This window comes from Gossypium arboreum, chromosome 7 (assembly GCF_025698485.1).
Source record: "Gossypium arboreum isolate Shixiya-1 chromosome 7, ASM2569848v2, whole genome shotgun sequence".
Taxonomy (NCBI): domain Eukaryota; kingdom Viridiplantae; phylum Streptophyta; class Magnoliopsida; order Malvales; family Malvaceae; genus Gossypium; species Gossypium arboreum.
Window position 1 is genome coordinate 371,200 of NC_069076.1, and position 20,211 is coordinate 391,410.

General features: G+C 34.8%; 5 protein-coding genes and 1 long non-coding RNA gene across 7 annotated transcripts; 4 read left to right on the plus strand and 2 right to left on the minus strand.

Moving 5' to 3' along the window:
- On the plus strand, positions 1–5,294 carry LOC108478516 (uncharacterized). Of its 2 annotated transcripts, none has more exons than XM_017781150.2 (6): positions 1–119; positions 1,558–3,225; positions 3,332–3,583; positions 4,003–4,083; positions 4,428–4,841; positions 4,954–5,294. In XM_017781150.2, the coding sequence occupies exons 2-6, from the start codon at positions 1,942–1,944 to the stop codon at positions 5,008–5,010; spliced, it is 2,088 nt and encodes a 695-aa protein (XP_017636639.1). In that variant the 5' UTR covers positions 1–119; positions 1,558–1,941; the 3' UTR covers positions 5,011–5,294. The 2 variants fall into 2 exon arrangements, with proteins under 2 accessions (XP_017636639.1, XP_017636499.1); XM_017781010.2 differs by lacking the exon at positions 1–119 and adding an exon at positions 484–921 and having other exon boundaries at positions 1,555–3,225.
- Positions 5,295–5,919: 625 nt separating this feature from the next.
- On the plus strand, positions 5,920–6,450 carry LOC108477758 (zinc finger protein KNUCKLES). Its single transcript, XM_017780259.1, has one exon. The coding sequence runs from the start codon at positions 5,920–5,922 to the stop codon at positions 6,448–6,450; it is 531 nt and encodes a 176-aa protein (XP_017635748.1).
- A 2,721-nt stretch (positions 6,451–9,171) lies between these two features.
- LOC108469001 (CASP-like protein 1F2) lies at positions 9,172–10,670 on the plus strand. Its single transcript, XM_017769879.2, has 3 exons — positions 9,172–9,944; positions 10,013–10,136; positions 10,230–10,670. Exons 1-3 carry the CDS (start codon positions 9,712–9,714, stop codon positions 10,485–10,487), a joined length of 615 nt encoding a protein of 204 aa, XP_017625368.1. The 5' UTR covers positions 9,172–9,711; the 3' UTR covers positions 10,488–10,670.
- Positions 10,355–13,772, minus strand: LOC108468981 (uncharacterized). Its single transcript, XM_017769852.2, has 12 exons — positions 13,381–13,772; positions 12,894–13,100; positions 12,727–12,801; positions 12,588–12,646; positions 12,364–12,499; positions 12,172–12,268; positions 12,020–12,086; positions 11,837–11,935; positions 11,662–11,751; positions 11,427–11,581; positions 11,188–11,289; positions 10,355–11,099 (listed from the first exon to the last, which is right to left on the minus strand). The coding sequence occupies exons 1-12, from the start codon at positions 13,445–13,447 to the stop codon at positions 10,928–10,930; spliced, it is 1,326 nt and encodes a 441-aa protein (XP_017625341.1). The 5' UTR covers positions 13,448–13,772; the 3' UTR covers positions 10,355–10,927.
- A 2,128-nt stretch (positions 13,773–15,900) lies between these two features.
- Positions 15,901–17,241, minus strand: LOC108482919 (uncharacterized). Its single transcript, XR_001870978.2, has 2 exons — positions 16,841–17,241; positions 15,901–16,459 (listed from the first exon to the last, which is right to left on the minus strand). It is a non-coding gene; the product is annotated as an uncharacterized LOC108482919 (long non-coding RNA).
- A 318-nt stretch (positions 17,242–17,559) lies between these two features.
- LOC108468627 (uncharacterized) lies at positions 17,560–19,831 on the plus strand. The gene is made up of 5 exons (XM_053030699.1): positions 17,560–17,913; positions 18,522–18,620; positions 18,705–18,813; positions 18,923–19,135; positions 19,410–19,831. Exons 1-4 carry the CDS (start codon positions 17,732–17,734, stop codon positions 19,007–19,009), a joined length of 477 nt encoding a protein of 158 aa, XP_052886659.1. The 5' UTR covers positions 17,560–17,731; the 3' UTR covers positions 19,010–19,135; positions 19,410–19,831.
- Positions 19,832–20,211: the final 380 nt, after the last annotated feature.

The window sequence follows — 20,211 nt, forward strand, 5'->3', positions numbered from 1 at the left end:
CAACGCTTAAGAAAAGTTTTGGAGTGTGGCGCAGAGAAGGAGAACAAATAAATTTTGCTCCTTTAGATGAATTCTTCAATGCAGCTGATTTGTAGATTGTAGTTACTACATTCCAGACGGTGAGATTTTCTATATATATATATATATATATATATATATATTGTAATTTCGGATTTTTGGTTTTTCAATTCAATTTTTATGATATTTATTCCAAAAATTATTTGTTAATAACCTTTGGTCAAATTTTCATTGCATAAAAGTTATTTACTTAATTTTACTACTCATTTTAGCCTGGTTTAGGAATGTTTATCAGAGTGTTTTTGAAAAAAATATTTTTGATCTCAAGCTTGTGAATCAAAATATTTTTATCAATTTTAATTTGAAAAAAGCACTTTTCTTTAAAAATTTAACTTCTTTAGAAATATTTTCTCTAAAAATGTCTTTTTATTTTAAAATACTTCTTAAAAATAATAATGTTATACGAAAATTTTGACTCTACCTTTCTTTAGAGGGCAAGCTTTCAAAGTAAAATAATTATAAAAATGAAACTGCTCTATTTTTATAAGGAAAAAAAAAACATTACGAAAAACAAAAGAAAAAACAGCAAAAATAGCGGATTGATTATTAAAGAAGAGGGTAAATCTGAATTTACTTGAAAATCTTTCAAAAACAAATCAAGAAATTCATACTTTGGGAGTATAAAGAGAGAATCTTCACATTCTCAACATTTTCTCCACCTTCCTTTCTCCATAAACGAAACAAACTTAACATCTTTAATTTAAATCTACCTTTCAAAATAGAATTCAATCTTCCCATTTAGCCTTCTGTTTTAATTCGGTAGAGAAATCTAAATTTATATTTATGGGCACATCATTCAGTGATTCATCTGCCAAAAGTACTTGATCACAACCTTCTCTATTGGTGCGTAAATAAATTTACTTTAATTTGATCATCTTTTTTTATTATTTTAATTTTTTCTGATCAAGCTTGGGTTTTTTTTTTTTTTGGCTGGTTGAATTTATTTATTTATATAAGCTAATGTAAATGGGTGCGGTAAAGCAATCCCTTTCAGTGGTTTTGGCCTTTGTACTGGTGTTTTTTTTTTATTGTCTCAAGAATCAATTTAGGCGCCTTTTTACTTTTCCTTTGCTAGTTATTGTTTTGGTTGGAAACAAACTATGGGGTCTCTTTTTTCATGTTTGTCCTTCCTTTGTATCCATGGTTGATTGGAGTGTATTGATTTTGAGGTAGTTGAGTAGCTTATCTTGTTCCGATTATGGTTTTAAAATATAGTTTTGTGTTCCTTTATGTAGATTGAAGGAGCTCTTTACACAGCATTGAATTTGTATTATCTCATTGCATTCAATGGCTTTTTTATTTTTTGATGTAATTCTGATGCTCAATAGAAGAAATTAAGGTTGTGGTGGATTATATTGTGAATTTTATGGAGTAGAAATTGGCAATACCGTGCATGAATACATTTGAGCTGAGTTGAGTATTGATTGTTTTGATCTTTTTCCGCATTCAGCTAATATTGTTACCCGCAATTTTCAGCAGGCGCTCACGGTGATTCTTATTGTTAGCGACATGAATTCTATGTGCTTTGTCGCTTCCTGGTATGGAGGCCAGAAGATCTGTGCTACCAATTATCGTTGGATAGCTAGTTTGTGTTTGGCTTTCTCAATGGAAGCTCCTAAGAGAACTGCAGCTCAAATGTGGATGCCATTGCTTAATACTTAGTACCATAGTGGGCTATTTCTGAACTAGTTTTGTAGGAATCTTTTGATTACTCTTCAATGACATTGGTAGAATTAGGAGACTTTAATTTCCTTTCATGTTATGTTCTAGATGAATTTGATTAATTAGAACGGATTAGAAAATACTGCATTATAGAGAAGTAATAGAGGCAAATTTAGTTTACCATTCTCGACAATTTTAGCAATGGGGTTGCCGCAAGTTCCCCCAGATGATAGTTCTGAGGAAGGTCAAGAAGCATCCGTAGATGCATTTTTGCAAAGCCTACCACAGTTTTCAGGTGTCAGCACCTGTGGCTTGGATTGTATGCGAGGAGGAAGTTTTAACCAGACTAGTGGGGGTTCTTTGTGCTCTTCACTAGGAGATTTTCAAAGGAAAACTTCTTTGGAGCTTTCGGAAGTTTCACAGGATTCTTTCAAACTTGGAGTGAAAATGAATGCTCCATCCGGTGTTCATGGGCTGAAGATTGGCTGTGCCAATGATGTTGGATCGTTTACCACTCCTAAAAGTGAACAAAAAGTCCAAAACCCTGTTTCTAGGATTGTGGGTTTTGAATCACATGGAACAAGCAAGGGACCTGAGGGAGTTACTAGTGATGTTCACTCTTCTCCTATTGGTTTCAGAGCTAATGACACAGAGTCTAGTCCGTCATTAGTCAGGAAGCGACTATTGTCTCCTTTAAATAGCGTGCTTTTCTCAGATCAATTCAATTGTGACCCTTTGGACAATATCTACAGCAGCACTCAAGTAGTCTCCTCTTCCTTAAATGATAAGCATAAGGTTTCTGTCTCACAAGACAATAAGAAAGCAAATATTGGCAGAAAAATGAATATCACAACATCATCCTGGTCCTTGTCAAGCTGCTTGGGACATGGAGTCAATCCATTTAACGAAGGAAGAATTTCATCTTTATTTTTTACAGATGGTCCTTTACTGGAAGACAAGGACTCACACCTTTCTCATAAATTTTCATATTCATTTGGGCTTGATCAATTCCAAGAATCAAGTAAGTTAAGGTTTGGAAGTGGAGCAATATCTATATCCCCCCAAATTGCAACTTCACCTGTTTCTTTATCTCCGCTTGGTCCGAAGTTCAGCGAAAGGATAGCAATTGCTGGAGGCTGCAGGAATCTTGCAAAGGATATCGGTGATTCTCATTCATCCTTAAAGAATATAGAACAGTCAGTTGACAGGTTCGACACTGGTGTTATATTTGTCCCTGACAAAGAGGAGTTTAAGATTTCAAGCAGATCATTTGACGATATTGGTTATTTGCATGAAGAATTTCGGCCTTCTTCTCTGGAAAGCGCTGCTGGATTAAGCTGGCCCTTGCCTCAAGAACCAGCCCCCGCATCTTCTTGTAGGAGATCCATAAAAGGCTTGAGTGGACTTCCTGTTAGGAGATCTTTGGTTGGTTCATTTGAGGAGTCATTATTGTCTGGAAGATTCTTTTCTGGAAAGCTAAGTCAGGTTAGTCGTAAATTTAGGTTCTTGTTATTCTGAGTCTTAGTGGGAAAGTTTTCATTCACGGATGATTGCGTTACTCATATGTTTACCACTTATGTTTTGCATTTAGAGGATTGATGGCTTCTTAGCTGTTCTAAGCATAACTGGAGGGACCTTCTCACCACAATCACAAAAACTTACATTTCCCGTAACCAGTGTTGATGGAGATTGTTCTCTCCTTTATTACGCATCCATAGACCTTTCAAGGAATTCATCATCGAGTAAATGTCGATATCAGAAGCTGAAAAGAGGCCTTGGTAATGATGAACAGCAAGCTGTTAGAAGCCGGTTGCATATTCCTATGAAAGGGCGCATACAATTGGTATATATACTCCTCACCAGAATTTGATTGACTGCTTCTCATTGTCATGATGTCATCAATTAAGCTTTAGTCTAGTTCTATAACTTTTTATCATCTATTGCAACTCAAATATGACCATTCTAATTGACAAAAAGGGCCACCACTAATTGCTAGTTCATGTTTCAGCTTTCATAGCACATTTTGTAGCCTTCTACATCATGCTTTTCTTTCACTCTAGATGGATTTGCATGTGGGACCCTGGTTGACAGCCTACAAAGATTTGGCTAATCCTAGTTGTTGGTTCTTTTTTTTTTTTATCATATTTGCTTTTGGACTTCTTAAATTGCATCAAACTACAAACATTTTTATGATTTCGTTATCTTGTCTAGAGTATTATGTCAGAAATGGGTTTCATTTCTTCTTGGTGGGTTCCTATGCAGGTTCTTAGCAATCCAGAGAAAACACCTCTTCACACGTTCTTTTGCAACTATGATCTGAGTGACATGCCAGCTGGCACCAAGGTAATATGAATTATAATCTGCCTTGTCTTTCTTCATTAAGCCATTCGGGACTTTCAAGTGAATGTTACAAAAGGAATACCTTTCTTACTAATTCTTTGCACTTCAAAAATCACCTCTATTCTATAAATAGGGATTGAAATTTGGTTTATTTCGGTGTTAAGTTACCTTCATGGATACTTATTTCTCTAAATGTTTGTGCTTCCCATAATTGGGTGTAATCCAAATCGAAATACCAAAATGGTTTGAGGCACTGTAATAATAGTGTCAATTCTTATAATTATACATTTGCGTATACATTTTACTATGATGAAGTTTCGAATTTTAAGCTCTTCTTTTGTTCATAGACATTCGTGCGCCAGAAGATTACCCTAGCATCTTCTGTTCCAAATTTTGCGCTGAACAGTTCTGAAGTTAAAGGCAATGAAGGCTTGGATTCAATACAAATAACTAGTTGCAACAATGTTCGTTGCAAGGAGCACAGTGATGCATATCAGAGAACTAACCAGAAGCTTTCCCATAGTGGCATTAAGATCAATGAAAATACTAATGGTACTGGTTCCCTGCGATATGCTCTTCATCTCCGATTTCTATGCACTCCACCTAAAAAAAGTTCAAAGTCTTTTCAGAGAGGTAAATCTGATCTAGAACCGATTCCACAAAAGACTGGCTCTGACAGGAATGGGGATCGGAGATTCTACTTGTACAATGACTTTCGAGTTGTCTTCCCTCAACGGCATTCAGATGCAGATGAGGGAAAGGTAATACAATTTATTGCATTTTCCATATAAACACAGCTGTTTCCCAAGGTTCTTTACATTCTACAGCTTCTTTCTTGTGTGTTCTAATAAGGTGGTTCTTGTGTAATGGCAGTTGAACGTGGAATACCATTATCCAGAGGATCCAAGATACTTTGATATTAGCAACTGAAACATCTAATTTACACAACAAGAGCATGCTTTGTTTTTGCCGACTTTGTACATAGTTATCGTATGTTCCATTTCAGCCATCTCATCTGCAAATGGCACTAACTTTGATCAACCTTGTATATATCTTTAGTCTCAAATAATTTTATAGGTTATAAACATTATTAAATTGGCCAAGCCTGGCCTCCTTGTAGCGTTGTTGGAAACGTGGAATGTATATACAATTTTACAATTTTCCTTTATCTGCAAAGTTACTATTCATGAAACAAAAGAGCCAAAGTGGAAAAATTGATGGTGCCAATTAGTAAATGACCCTTGATAATGTCTCCCATTTCATGTTGATGCATTGTTTTGTGTTGTATTGTACATGAAGGGAATGTCTCTCTCCGATTAGTGTGCACCAATTATAACCTTGAGTTCATGTAAGTGTCCCCTAGGTCTGTCTTTGCCTAAAGGGAGGAGTCCAGGGCCAGGGCCACGCTGAGCTGTTTACAGAACCTAACAAGAGGGAGTAATGGAAGATTTGGATTAGGGCAGTCAGTCACTGTCACTGACATAACAAACATACTGATGAGGAGAGGTGAGGCATACGTGATGCCTCCTACTGTCCTTTTATTCTCTTATTATAATCCCACTTTCCTTCATTTCCATTTTGCCCATCTTTTTTATATATAGGACTCAAAACCAACTATTACTTAAAACACGTCTCTCGCAACCACATTACACTTTTGTACTAAAATGTTTCAACCTAATGAATGTGTAATTTGCATGCATCACATATATATATATTCCGAAATCAGAAGGGTAAATTCGTGCTTCAACTCACTACCAATCATCGCATTCGTGTCAGCCTTTTGTGGATGTGAATACAAACAAAAACCTTAAACCCCCTATATAAACCCCTTTCTCTTTCATGACGAACCAAGCTATTCTGTTTTCACTCTCTACTCTAGTCTCTGCAACTTCAATGGCAGACCCTTCAATGTACAACTTCTTCAACCAGCCTGAGCCTTCTTCAGCTTCAAAACCCATCAAGAAACACCCTCAAACAGCTTCACCATCTGCTCCTCCCAGGCTTTTCCCATGTCTTTACTGTCCAAGGAAGTTCTACACTTCTCAAGCTCTAGGTGGCCACCAAAATGCTCACAGGCGTGAACGAGCCGCTTCTCGAAGGAAGTTCCCTGGTGGTGACCATGATCAGATTCGGGGTGCCCAACAATACAACCTGCAGCAACAGCTTAACCCTTTCCCCAGCTTTAAAATTGAGCCACCTATGGACTACCCTGGTGCACAATATCTTGACCAGTGCCTCCAGCCCCACTACTTTCCTTCTACCGGCTTCATTCCTCAAGGTTTCACGAGTGTTTCTTCTTCTGAGACTTTATCTCCCACAATTGATGATGTTGATGAACCTGCAAATGTTGATCTCACTCTCCGTTTATAAGCCCCCCTCATTGCTTTTTCTTTTTTTTTTCTTAAAGAAAGAAACTAACAATGCTAGCTTTTGATTGGGTTTCTTATGAACCTTCAACTTCAAATTGAGAGTGAAACAAAGCAGAATATATATATATATATATATATATATATATATATAGGTTGTTGAGGGTTAGGGTTAGGAGGGTTTTAAAAGGTTCATCTTATTGGGTAATACTTCATACATGGATATTGATTTAAATCATGTCTTCTTGAGTTGTGATGTTGATATTTTCAATCCCATTTTCCATTTGCATCACACTTGCTTGATGTTTTTCAATTAATCTCTCTCACATATCTTAATTTGGAAATGGTAACCTAACATTATCTTTTCAAATTTCATCTACTATTGTTAGGGTGCAACATACTAACTCTACCTTTCTTAGTTTTTTTTTTTTTTTTTTTTTTAATTTTCCATCATTTCCAATTTCAAGCTAAGCTAGCCATGGCAGAAAATGCCAGGACCTACATTATATATGTTGCTGGATTATTTTTGAGAAAAAAAGAGAAGGTTTTACATAGATAATGATAAATGGTTTAAAAATTAGGAGTTTTTCTATATCATTGAGGTCCCTATTAAGAGTTGGATTATATTTTACTCTCTCAACTTAAGAAATGGACAAATCAATTTATATACATTAGAACAATAATAATTTGGTTCATTCTGTTAAAAATTTTATCTATTTGTATAGTTAAAAACTAGTGTGGCTAACAGAATAATTAGATAGTGACACGTGATGTGTCACATGTACTTCATGTTGATGTATAAGGGCCAATTTTAAACAATAGAACCGATAAAATTTTTAACAGAGAAATACTATTTTATTCTTTGATCTAATGTATAAAGATTAGTTTACACAATTTTTTAAATAAAAAGAGATAAAACGTAATCCCATAAATAATTTTTTTTTTGGATTGCTGGCATAATGTGTATATATATTATTAATTCATGGGTAGTATTATGTCTCCATAATGGAGGGTCTTAATCCAATGTGAAATAGAAGTGGCTGATCTCAAAATGGAATGTAGTAATATTATTCAACTAGAATGCCATAAGCAGGCTAAATGATTTCATGATATAGGATAGGCTCTTCTTTTCCTTCATTGAAGTTGGCAATAAGGATGAAAACTTAGGTCCAATCATTAATTAAGCCCATTTGTAACTAATAAGAGAGGTCAGGCCTTTTCAGAGAGGCATTTGGGTCAAATATATTGGACCTTATAACATGGTATTATTGTGCTCAACAAATCTTATATTCCTTACATTCTCCTATGTAAATGAACAAAAGTTTGATGAACTGTTCAGTATAACATTTGTTTATTAAGTTAAATAAATGAGTATGAATAAAATTTTTATGTTCGTTTAATAAATGAACTAACATGAATAAAAGATACTTTCTTATAAAAATTCCATTAGTATATATTAATAAAATTATCTTGGCTTGTATTTTTTCATTTATAATATAATTATTAATATTTATATTTATATTTGACTATTTTATATCTAAAAATATATATGTGTGCATGTATTTATTGTTTGTTTGTTTGTTTATTATTATTAACATGTTCGATTAAGTTAAATGAACATATTCGTGAATATTAACCAAACAAACATGAAAACACATAATTTTAAATAAACAAACATGACAAAAATTTGAAACTCTTAATGAACACAAACTGAGTACGAACAAGTTTAAAAATAAGCAAATGAACATGAACAGATGTTTTTTCGTTCAAGCTCAGTTCATTTATCGCCTAAATAGTATTAAAATGTTGTAATATAAGGTATATTACTATCCATTTCTTAAGTTATATTTTGAGTGTGATCTTAAATTTTGGAAAAAACTACCCTTTGTTTTTTTTAAATTTTAATTAGTTTAGTTTATTTTTCTCAAATAAAATATGAATCTACTTAAAAACAAAACAAAATTTATAATGATTTATCATAAATATATGAAAATTTATTTAGATATGATTTAGTAGAATCAAAAGATTTGTAAGAGTGTCCTAAGTGCTTAAGGGTGGGATCAAAACTTTTATAAAAAGGGCCATCAAAATTAAAATAATTTTAATTTTTGAATCTTTTTAAATTATAGTGAAAGAAAAAGTTCCTTTCCACTGGTGATTGACATCTAATACCAAAAAGGTGAAATTTTGCTGTTAGACCTTGTGTTTTAATAAAATTTGAGATTTAGTCTATGCACTTAAAAAGTTAGAAATCAAGTCCTCCGACTGTGTTGATTTAGAAAACCTAGTCCAATGATTAGAAACGTAAGTACTTTCTATCAACATTTGTCAATTTGCCATCAAACAATGATAATGGTTAGGCTAGGATTTTTAAACTGAAAAAGTATGAGGATTGAATTTATAACTTTAAGAGTATAGGGACTAAACCTCAAATGCTATAGAAGTACAGGGACTAATAGCATATTTTAACCTAAATATGTGATATTTTCTCTAAATAGAAAAGTAATAGTTATGACAAGCACTTGTTATCTCTCTGTATAACAAAAAACTAGGGAAAAAAACCCCACTAAACACAATTTCATACACAAATTACCATCAATGCTACATCTTAGGTCTTATCTGTGTTTTGTGTTTTTTTAGATATTAGGTAACCTTTTATAATCAGAAGAGTGAGACATGGCATCTACTTCAACAATTAAAATAAAAATGCCCAAAATTTACAAAGACATAAACACATTTTAGTTTCCTTGCAAAACCCAGCAATTAAGATAGTTTCCTACTTTCCTGAGGCAAACAAGACAAATCACCTTCTGAAATTTCCAACTCGATTTCCTTGTTATCAGACTGTAATTAATTTGTTTCCACTGCCAACATCTCCCCCTATTTTATTACATTTATGCAGGTTGTTGGTCCTTGTCCTTTTTCAATAATAACTATTGAGTGCAAGAAATAACACAAAATTTCCTTCTACAAGTGAGAACATGCCATTCCAGCTTCACCAAGTTTTAATTCCTCCACGATATCCCCCTTCTTTTTGACTTTTTATATGCTTGAGAGTTGAAATCCAAAGTTGTTGAAGCGCATAATTGTTGATTCTCTTGCTCCTATAAGTCGGGACAATCTTCTGTTAGATTTTGTTCAAGCTTATTTATTAGTTTTGGGGGTGTTTAGCAAGTGTCAAAAATCATCATCACCATCCTCCACACTTCCTCTCAGTTAATTGCTTTAGCCTGGTTTTCCTTCTTTCTTGGCAAGAGGTCTCCAAATGGTACCTGAGGTTGCCAGAGATAAAGCTTCATTTATGGTCCAAGCCAAATCACTGAGCCTTGCGGTGTCACTTAACACTACAACAAGTCTCTTTATGGCTCAAACCGTGCTCAGGGTTTTTGCTGCTGTTTTCACGTTGGCTGCAATCTGTGTTATGGCAACAAGTTCCCAAACCACTGTTCTATTTGGATTCACCATTAGAGCTCATTATAGCTACTCATCTGCTATGAGGTAATCAGTGGTCCAACATTTTTCACATGTTTATTGCGATGGCTAACCATTTTCTCTTTTTCTTACAGGTTTTTATTTGTGACAGATGCCATTGTATGTGCATCTTCTCTACTCTCATTGATCTTTGTTTACCATTTGAGCCACTCAGGATCAAATCTCAAGACCTGTTTCTATCTGTTTTTGCATGACATGGTAAGCAGATTGCTGGTTTATTGTTAAAACGGTGGAAGTTAATAAAGTATCCTAATTTGATGAAATATTGAAAATGGGGCATTGCATTTGCAGGTGATTACGGTGTTGGCCATATCCGGATGCGCGGCGGGGACTGCGGTGGGCTATATCAGTAGGTATGGAGAAGAAAAAATGGGTTGGATGGCTATTTGTAACCGTGTGAAGAGCTTTTGCAATCACATGACGATATCCATGGTGTTGTCTTACGTGGCTTTCTTGTCCTACTTGGCTCTTGCTGTTATGTCCAGCAACAAAGTGATGTATGAGGCCAATGATGAGTACCAACGCAATGAAAGGCAAGCATGCCCTTGAACATTATGTAACCATCAAAGGGAAGCAGGTTTTTCAACCCAGGTCTTGAAAATTTTCATCTCTGATGCTGTTGCTTTAGAAATTACACTTCTAGCTAGTAGGAACTACAATATGTTTTATAGTAGAAAATTAGTACTTTTTGTATTATTTATCATGTTCAGAAAATACACACTATGTTTCGAACCACCTCTTAAAGGTAGTTGCATTAATTATCGAGTCGTTGGTTGACACCTAATCTCATGTTCAAATCTTGGACCACCACACTTCCTCCTTGTCAAACATAAAAAGTCATGAACACCACCAAATCAATGCTAATGATCAATATGAAAGTAACAATTTAACAATCATTCATTGCATGTGACTATCTGTCTTACTATATAAATTATAAGGTAAACTAGTTGTATAAGAATAGAGATACAATGAGTGTAAATAAGGTGGTTTCATTCAGTTTCAATCTCATCCTCGGAGTCATTGAGATGGTCTTTAAGGGGCTGCTTGCCCTGTTTTTCCCAGTTTCCAGAATCCCAGGCTGGATCAATTGCAGGTAATTCATAGTCATCAGGTCTCAGTGATAGTTGGAAATCTGGCAGTTCAGGTAAGGATTGGAGAGCCCTGTTTTACCACCAATATATTGAAAGTAAATCCCTAAACCATTTATTCACAAAAATAAATTAAACTCCACTAATCAGAAACTGCTTACTTTTCTTGTTCTAAGAGGTAGCCATACATCTGAGATTTCCTTGATGCCACCTCTGGTATTTTCTGATGTAAATGCTTCATAGCTCCCCAAAGTGGAGGTGCCCTTTTCCACCAAAAAGAGCAACAAAAGAAAAAGAAAGTAAGATATATATTCGTATCCGATAGTTTAACCTCATGTAGGAGCAACATAGACGATAGCATAACAACTATGGATGTTCCTATCCTAAGATTGAAACCAACCTGGTTACTGGAGTTGCAAGGCAAAAGCTTATGCAGGCTTTCTTGCTCTCTACAAGTAGTTCTTGTGCAGCTAGAAAACAGCATACAGCACTGATATGGCATGTAGGTTCACTACCCTTGTCCAGAACCAGACCATGGTAGTAATAAGCAGCAGCCTGAATATACAATTAAATAAAAAGAAAAAGTTAGATTCCTATACTAAAAGTTTTTGGTATTAGAGGACTGTGGTTAAAACCTTTGCTTCAAGGAATTTCCATTTGATGAACCACATATGTTTCTTTCCATATCCAGGGCTTAAGTCACATCCAGAAATGCATTGATAAGCCTGGTTATACAATAGGTAAGAAAACTGACTGTAATGGCTGAAACCTGAATTCATACAACCAAAACCTAGAATTATAACTACAAACCTGACTGTAATATATCAGCAGCTCACAGGCCAACCTCCTTTTCACTGATAAAGTAGCCTTTTGACTTTCAATAGCTAATCCAAGCTGTATTTCAGTTCCCTGTATCAAACGTCCATTTCCATTTAATTTATATCAAGAAATCAAAGATCCATTTCCATTGACTTTTTTCAACGATATGGATACCTGGCCTAATGCTTGGATGGAAATAGCTTCTAGTACACCATCCTGCAAATCTTTTGACATACTTTTCCTGGGAATATTGATGAGATGTTCATGTTAATAATATGCTAGTATGTAAAACAATGTTTTCAAGGGCTTTAAATTTATGTACACACTTGATTTCTGGTGGTATACAACAGAGTACATTCCGGACACAAAATTCGAGGTACCCTGCTGCCTTGAGCAATAAATCAACAGCATCTCTCTTACAATCTGGTGGTGATTATTACAGATGATTGTTAGTGATTAAAGTAATCGTAGTTGAAATTTGAAATTGCCAAATTGGATCCTTGAAGAAGGGTATAAACCTGTAGAAACGACCCTAAAGCCAGAACCAGAATAATCCTTGGGGATCATAATTGTGTCAGCCTCACATAATGTGAGCATAGCCATCATGTGAACAACAGATAGCAATTCAAACCAGGCATTTGCTACGCTAGTCTCCTGCACATTTCGGACTTGGTTACAAAATGCCAAGCAAGAACAAAATTATAGAAGAAACCGTGTATGTATTTTTTGATGAACAACATACTTGTCTTCCATCTACTAAATTTTTCCACTTGAATTCCACCAAGTTCTCAAGGCCATGTTCTGCAATATGCACAGTTTATAACATCATAGGACAAACATGGGACACAAAGGGAGAGCCAGAGAGTTGCAGATTATGAAACCTTTCTTAGTAAGTCCAATTAGAATTGACAAGTACTCCTCCAGTGCCTGCCGCAGTTCAGTAATCGCGGATCCTCCTGCAACATCCACGGTTCCACTTTAGATAACAAGACTCATCATAATACATTAACTACCGAAAGAAAAGTGAAAATAGATATGAAGAGAGTACCGGTGTCGTCTGCAACGAGTGCAATCCGATTCCTTAGACAAGATAATTTGTCGATAACATCACGAGGTATTAGACCCTTGAGGGCTCTTTGAAGATCACATTGTGCTGGAATTCTCATACAAGGAGCAAATACAACCACTTCTGGGATACTCAGCTTCTTTTTCCTCCCAATTCCATACACAGAATAAGTGCACCCCATCTTTTTCCCTGGGGATTCTTTTCACAAATTAACATCCTACAAAAATCATTCAAATTATCTATACTTGATTTCCACAAATTGTACTTGTGGCAATTCAGGAACATACATGGCCACTTGAATAACTAATAAAAAAGGAGAAAAGCTTGAGCACACATAACTAAAACAAGTGTATTTGAACTTACAAAAACAGCATCCAGAGTCATGCAAGAAATGAATCAAATCAATTAAAAGAAAAAACCAATACTGATGTTATGTATCATGTGTAGCAGAGATGATGAAGTAACTCACTGTATACAAAGAGAGAGACAGAGAGAAATGAAATTCCCAGGATGATATGGAATGCTGATATCTTCATATCAAGAGATGGAGAGAGAGAGAAAGAGGGAAAAGAATCTGGGATAGGAAGCCCAGTGACCGAGGCATATCTCACATGGCTGAGACATAGAAGTCTTCGTTGGCATTGTTAAAGGAGCAAAATGAAACTTCCCATATCAAATTATTTATTCATTTCTTTGACGCAACTGCTTATTCCCATACAGAAAATTCTAAGAAACACGTATCATATACACAATATCACTCATACATCTGTAATATATCGTTCAATTTTATGTTGCAATAGTATCCCAACTGTACTTAATTTTGGAATGGTATTATACTTATATATAGGCTATGTTGCGACCATGTATGAGGTAGTTTTTAGCTAGAATTTTAGATTGGATGCATTAAAGCTGAAATCTGGACTTATCTTCAAGCAACTAGGTAGTTGGTGTAGATATGTTTTTATTATGGTTTTCTGAAAGTGTGCACGTGGGGGGTTATCCTTCATGTATGGACCAAATGACAACTGGTGTTACATGTTTGGTTCACCATTTTTTGTACGAAGTTTCAACCCTTGGATTTGCCAATTCACTTTTTTAGATTTAATTCTTCAAATCTACTCTTCACATTGATATTCATATATCTATATATAATAATCCAAACAGTGTTTTAAATAGACTACATTCATATGACATAGGGATGTGGGCTGCTGCAAGCAATTAAAATCAGAAAATTAACTTGGATACAAGTGAAAGTAACTTTAGAATTAGTTAAGATAGATTAACCTCTAATCTAGGATTTTCTTTTGTTGATTCAACAAGGTAATACCTGAGAAAATAAACTATAGATCTCTGAGAAAATTTGTATGATTTGCGTTTACTTGCGGAACCAATAGAAAATGATATGTACATGGAAGTCAACAATATATATGTGTGTGTGTATACAAAAAGAAAATGGAAGGTCAGTAGTTGTCTATAGATCAGGTGTCAATACAACCAGCGTTGAACATGGTTCTGCCACCATCATGGATGCATTGCAGTGTCAGTGTGTTGCCAAAAGTAACAAAATTACCCCCTTCACTTCACCGATGCACCATGTTACCCTGGACAGGATACAGGCTGGTTCATAGATGAGAAATCCAGTTTTATCCAACTTGGCAAAACAAGACAATTGTACCAACAGCATGAACTAGTGAAGCTTTTCTTCCTTTTATTTTAGTCAACCACTAACCTTGGTTTTTGCTTAAATCGATTTCCAAGGCCAAGCTGATTCAGATTCATTGCTACCTAAATCAGCGGTTCAAGTAATGGGTAAAAGTCACAAATATCTACATGATTGTGGAAACATGCAATGCAAGTAATTCTCTTTATTATTATTATTTATTCATTCAAAAGAAGCAACACATGTCTATACAAACAACTTGGGTAATGATGTTTATCACAAACCGCTTTATAGGCCTTTTTGATGGCTGAAATGGATGCTGTTAAGGCTTAAATCCAAAATCCCTGTAGTCTTGTTGAGGCCCAAATTTGGTAATACAAAAGGCTTCAGTTGAATGGTTTACAAATAGAAGATTTGAGTGGCTTTGGCAGACAAGGGAAATGACTGAAAGGAGCAAAGTATATGTCCATAAATGATATGGACAGTCAGAGATGCTTAAAGAAGAAAGAATAAATACTACATGCATGGGTAGTCAAATAGAACAAAAGCCTTTGCTTAGTGGCAGCGGCTTTGACTTGTTTTTGGTTAAGTCAGGTCAGCTGGAGCATCTAAATTTGGTGTCAATGGGAATCATGCGTCCCCTGCACCAAATAATTGATCTGTGTTTTAGGTTTCTAAAATCAGCAAATGTGTTGACCAGGGGGCCTTTACTAGATTTTGTGCTTTCTTTCTGTTGAGCGGAAGTCAAAATCATCTATAAACGGGGAAATGCACTACATATATTATGGAGTGGTCAAAATGGTTTGAGTTCATAAAATTTTCACCTTCTAAACTCAAACAGAAGCTAACCCCTGAGCTTAAACTGTAGCAAAAACATTGCATCACAAAGAGAGTTTTACAAATACTGGGTGTGTGAGTACAAAACTTCGGCTAGAAAATCTCGAGCATACAAATAGAATACGAACAACAACGACTTGAATAGAAAACGAAGAAATAAGACAAGACTCCAAGGTATATATCAAGTCACTATATTTTAAGGTTTTATTTGGCTCCGCCTATACTTGGTCTGCAAATGAGTTTTAAGAAAACAAATCTCAAGTATACAATAACTTTTGAGAATTTTTGGTATGTTTTTTAAATGAAATCTCACTCCTATTTATAAGAATTTTCACCTCCTTTCGTGAAAACATCTTTCAATATGTGTTTTTCTGAATAATCACATATCTAAAAGAGACAATTATTCATCTAATATCTTTTAATTAAACATAACTATTCAAATAATATTGTTTGAATAGTTATAATTCTTTGTCAATAACTAAAAGATATAACTTTTAATTAATTATACATTTTCATTTATAGTTATTGAAACACTATAAATATTTAAAAATGTTCCAACAGAGTGCAACGGTAAGATAGGTTACATCTTCAAAAAGAGAATATATGTTAAAACTTTAAAGATGACATTGTCGAGAAAAATAACTATAAACTATAAACATGTACCAAACAATAACAACATAAATAATAATGATAATAATAATAAACAGCTTGAGCTTTAGCCAGCCATACCAAAGCCCAAAGAGTGCACATATATAAATGAAAACCTAGCCAGATTGATAAGAAGGGGGCATCGGCATACATATCTAGATTAAGCTACAACCACCGCCCTATCTCATATATCTTTTCAGGGGATAAGCTTTGCTGCAAGTTGGCAGGCTCAAGTGCGGCTGGGCGAACAGTAGAATCGCCAGAAACTTCGAGAGTTTTCTTTAATCCTTGTGGAGATCAGATCACCTCACCTAAACATGAGGTCCCTACATATTGAAGGGAATATATTCCTTTTATGGGCAGCGAGAAGTGCAGAGCAGGATGTAGCACATTAAAAGAACACCTATGGGAGATGAGATAGGATCAAAATTATTATTAAGTGGCAACCCGAATCTGATCTCTATTCTTGATTTCATTTGCTATAAATACAGTGTTTCAAAGTGTTGTGTTGGCATGGCATGGAATGCATAGTATAGAGAGGAAGAAAAGGTCTAACATGAAGATAAAGAGTCTTGTTTGGTAGCCAAGGATGACTTGCCTGCACCTAATGTCCACGAGGTTTTAATACATCAAAAACCCTGGTTGGGTCCCAGGCAGTCACCTTGGCTAACTAGACAGGCTGTTTTCATTCATGCTAGGCCTCATCTTCCGCCCCATTGGATATACATCAAGTTAAAGCCAAGTAATGATGGAGAAACATGCATGCATAAGACTTAAGACTTACGGGGAAGAGTAGGTCTTCCATGAAGATAAAGAGTCTTGTTTGGTAGCCAAGAATGACTTGCCTGCAGCTCATGGGAACCCATGTTTGGGTGACAGGCAATCATCCTTGGCTAAGCTGACAGCCTCTTCTCTATCATGCTAGACCCTTTCTCTTCTTCCTTTCAACAAGCTACTCGTGGAGCATCATGCAGCTGAAACCTTCATTCATTTCTATCTTTTTCTCTCAACAAATGTTGTATAATTCTATATCATATTTATATGTGAATGAGAAAAAAGCATTCGTGGATGATGATTTCTTTTCTTTTCTTTTCTTTTTTTGTTTAAAAAAATTGCAGAAACTCAGAAGTGATGAGCTGATAATGAGCCACTCCTTGAGGATATGGCTGATGTCAGTATCCAGTGCCCGATATATATTTATTGAATATAAACAAATATTGAAGCGGTGCAAGCGATAAAATGAAATAATATTTTTACACATGGGAGAATTAATTTGGAAAATGACATTTTTTGCATTTTCTGGACATGCATGCTTTTAACTTTTAATGCTTCGTGCTGCAGATTTCTTGCAAACCCTAAACTTTCTTTCTTTTTCTTTTTCTTTTTTTTTTATAAATATATCACTTATACATAATTAAAATTTTATAAAAATCAATTATTGAAATAGGATTTTATAATTTAATTACTATAAAAAATATAATAAATAAAAACATAAACGACGTCGTTGTTTTAAACTACGCTGACTGGATTTGCAGTCCTTGCCTAGTCTGGTCAGCTGGATATTATGAACCCTGTTCTTGTCCGTTTATTCAGCTCTTCACCCATTTTGAATTTCTTATTAAACAGAATTCAAACAATAATAATATATTAAATCTTCTTCATTTCCGGCAGACCCATGGAGACAGTTATCGGAAATCCATTCATCAAGGCATTGATTATTCTTTTCTTGGTATCTGCAACTACCGCCGCTGGCGACGCTCCGTTCATTATTTCCCACAAGAAGGCTTCGCTCACCAGACTTAAATCCGGCGCTGAACGCGTCTCCGTCTCTATCGACATCTACAATCAAGGCTTCTCGTGCGTTTCCTCTCTCCCTTTTTCGTCAATTTTGTATATATTTATATAAAATCCCTTTAATGCAGATCTACCTCTGATTTCTCCGTCAAAATAGAAGTTTTTAAATTTTGAATCTATCTTAAATTTCGATTACGAGTTGAAGCTATGTTTTTTTTTTTCTTTTGAGTAGTTTACCATTTCGTTTTAGGAAGTAAACGTAAATAGAATTTGAATTAGTTTTTAGTTATTTGGATCTGAGAGAAGCTAGATGAAATTGCAAATCTGATCATTTTTATCGAACTATAATTATGAACAATATCATTGCCTTTTCTTTTAAGTTCTTCCCCCTCTAAAATTTTGCCTATTTATTGAGTTTTTAAATTTATTACTGTCAATTCATGTAGAAGAGTGATGTTACTAAATGATCAAATTGATGCTTGAATAAAATTTATGACAATTTCAGAAACTTGTGCTTTGTTAATATGAAAACAGGGCACATTGTCTTTGGCCATGTTCCTGCTGATGCACCTGTGAAGTTTCATGTTTTTTAGATTTCAAATGCATTATCGTGGTGTGGGGATATTAACTAACTTGAGGAACAATCTTTCTGAAAAAAAAAATAATAATAGGACGGTGTATGATGTGAGTCTTGTCGATGATAGCTGGCCCAAAGATTTATTTGATATCATCAGCGGTAACACTTCAAAGTCATGGGAGAGACTTGATGCGTGAGTATATTGCCTTTCTGTAATTCTATTTAATCAGTTCTTCCTACAATGAATAATTAAATTGTGAAACTTTATGATCTTCAGCGGTGGCATTTTATCTCATTCATTTGAATTAGATGCCAAAAGACAAGGAATGTTCCATGGTGCACCAGCAGTTATTACTTACCGTGTTCCCACAAAGGTGTCTCTACAGGTTTGAAATCTATAACAGAGTCTGTTTTCCTTGAAATTTAAGGGAAAAGTGAAGTGAAAACAAAGGTGAAAAACAAGCTTTGATGCCGTATTTTGTTGTGTGTTTTTAGGAAGCATATTCAACTCCAATCTTGCCTTTGGACATCTTAGCTGAAAGACCTACCGAAAACAAGCTTGATTGGGTTAGTTCTATTTAGAATAAGAATAAACAATGAATTAATGCTCTTCAATATATATTTTCCTGTTTTCAATGTTACTAAAGGCTTATTCTTTTTGTTTTTCGTGGAACTCGCTCTGGTCGTGACTAAATATTGAAGGCCAAGGTAATGAATGATTCTTTCTATATTTGTTAAATAATCAAGCTTCTAAAATCTTGATGGATAAGAATTGGCATGCATACAGAGATAGCCAGATTGTGGTTGAGGAATAGATTATTTTTATGCATCCCATTTTTGGGAATGACTTGCTCTTTTGATAAGTTTTTAGGGGTTAAGTTTTTTTTTTTTTAATCTTATATAACAATTAAAAATAAATGGACCTTTGCTGTCTCTTCTAGCTCTGAACTTTTTTTTTGTCATGTCATAACTTGAGTTGCAGAGGTTGCTGGCTAAATATGGATCTCAAATATCAGTGGTCTCAATAGTGTTATTGTTTATCTACCTAGTCGCTACCCCATCGAAAGCCAGTGCGGCAAAAGCAAGCAAGAAGAAGCGCTAGGTATGGTTTGCTGAGCTGAGAAAAAGCAAAATCAATAACCTGTCACCACTCAACGCAATGCAGGAACCTTACTTTATATTGCCATTAAAATATATATATATATATTTTTTTATGTTTGGATTTTTGCAATTAGATGGGTGTTAAATGAGGTTTGTGGAAGGTGAAACAAGTGAATCCAAGTCCCAAATCCTAGACTTGATTCAAGCAGGTAATCCTGGAAGTGGGAGAACTGGTTTGTGATATCTGATGGATTTGACAATTTTGAGATTTAATACTTATATATGTATTCTATTTTTCTCAAATCTTTTCCATTTTAATTAATGTTGTAGCCTGTGAATTATACATGTATGTACACACGCATACAAACAACTTCAGGAATGATTTTTTTTTTTAAATCTTCTGTCATGTAATGCTGTAAAATAAAAAACTCAATTTATAAAATGTAATTTTATTTTAATAAATATTGTTATACTTTATTAAAAATATTTGTGTTTTCAAATCTAATGATATTTATATTGCATTAGACTCAAGTGTCATGAAATGATGGAGATGGAGAAGATTAGGGAAGGATGGGGTGAATAGAGTCATTCTTCAAAGAAAACCACGGCCCTCCTTTGAAAACTAGCCGCTCACCCTTTCCATCCCAAAGTTTTATCTTGTCCGCAGCAGCACCGGCCTCTAG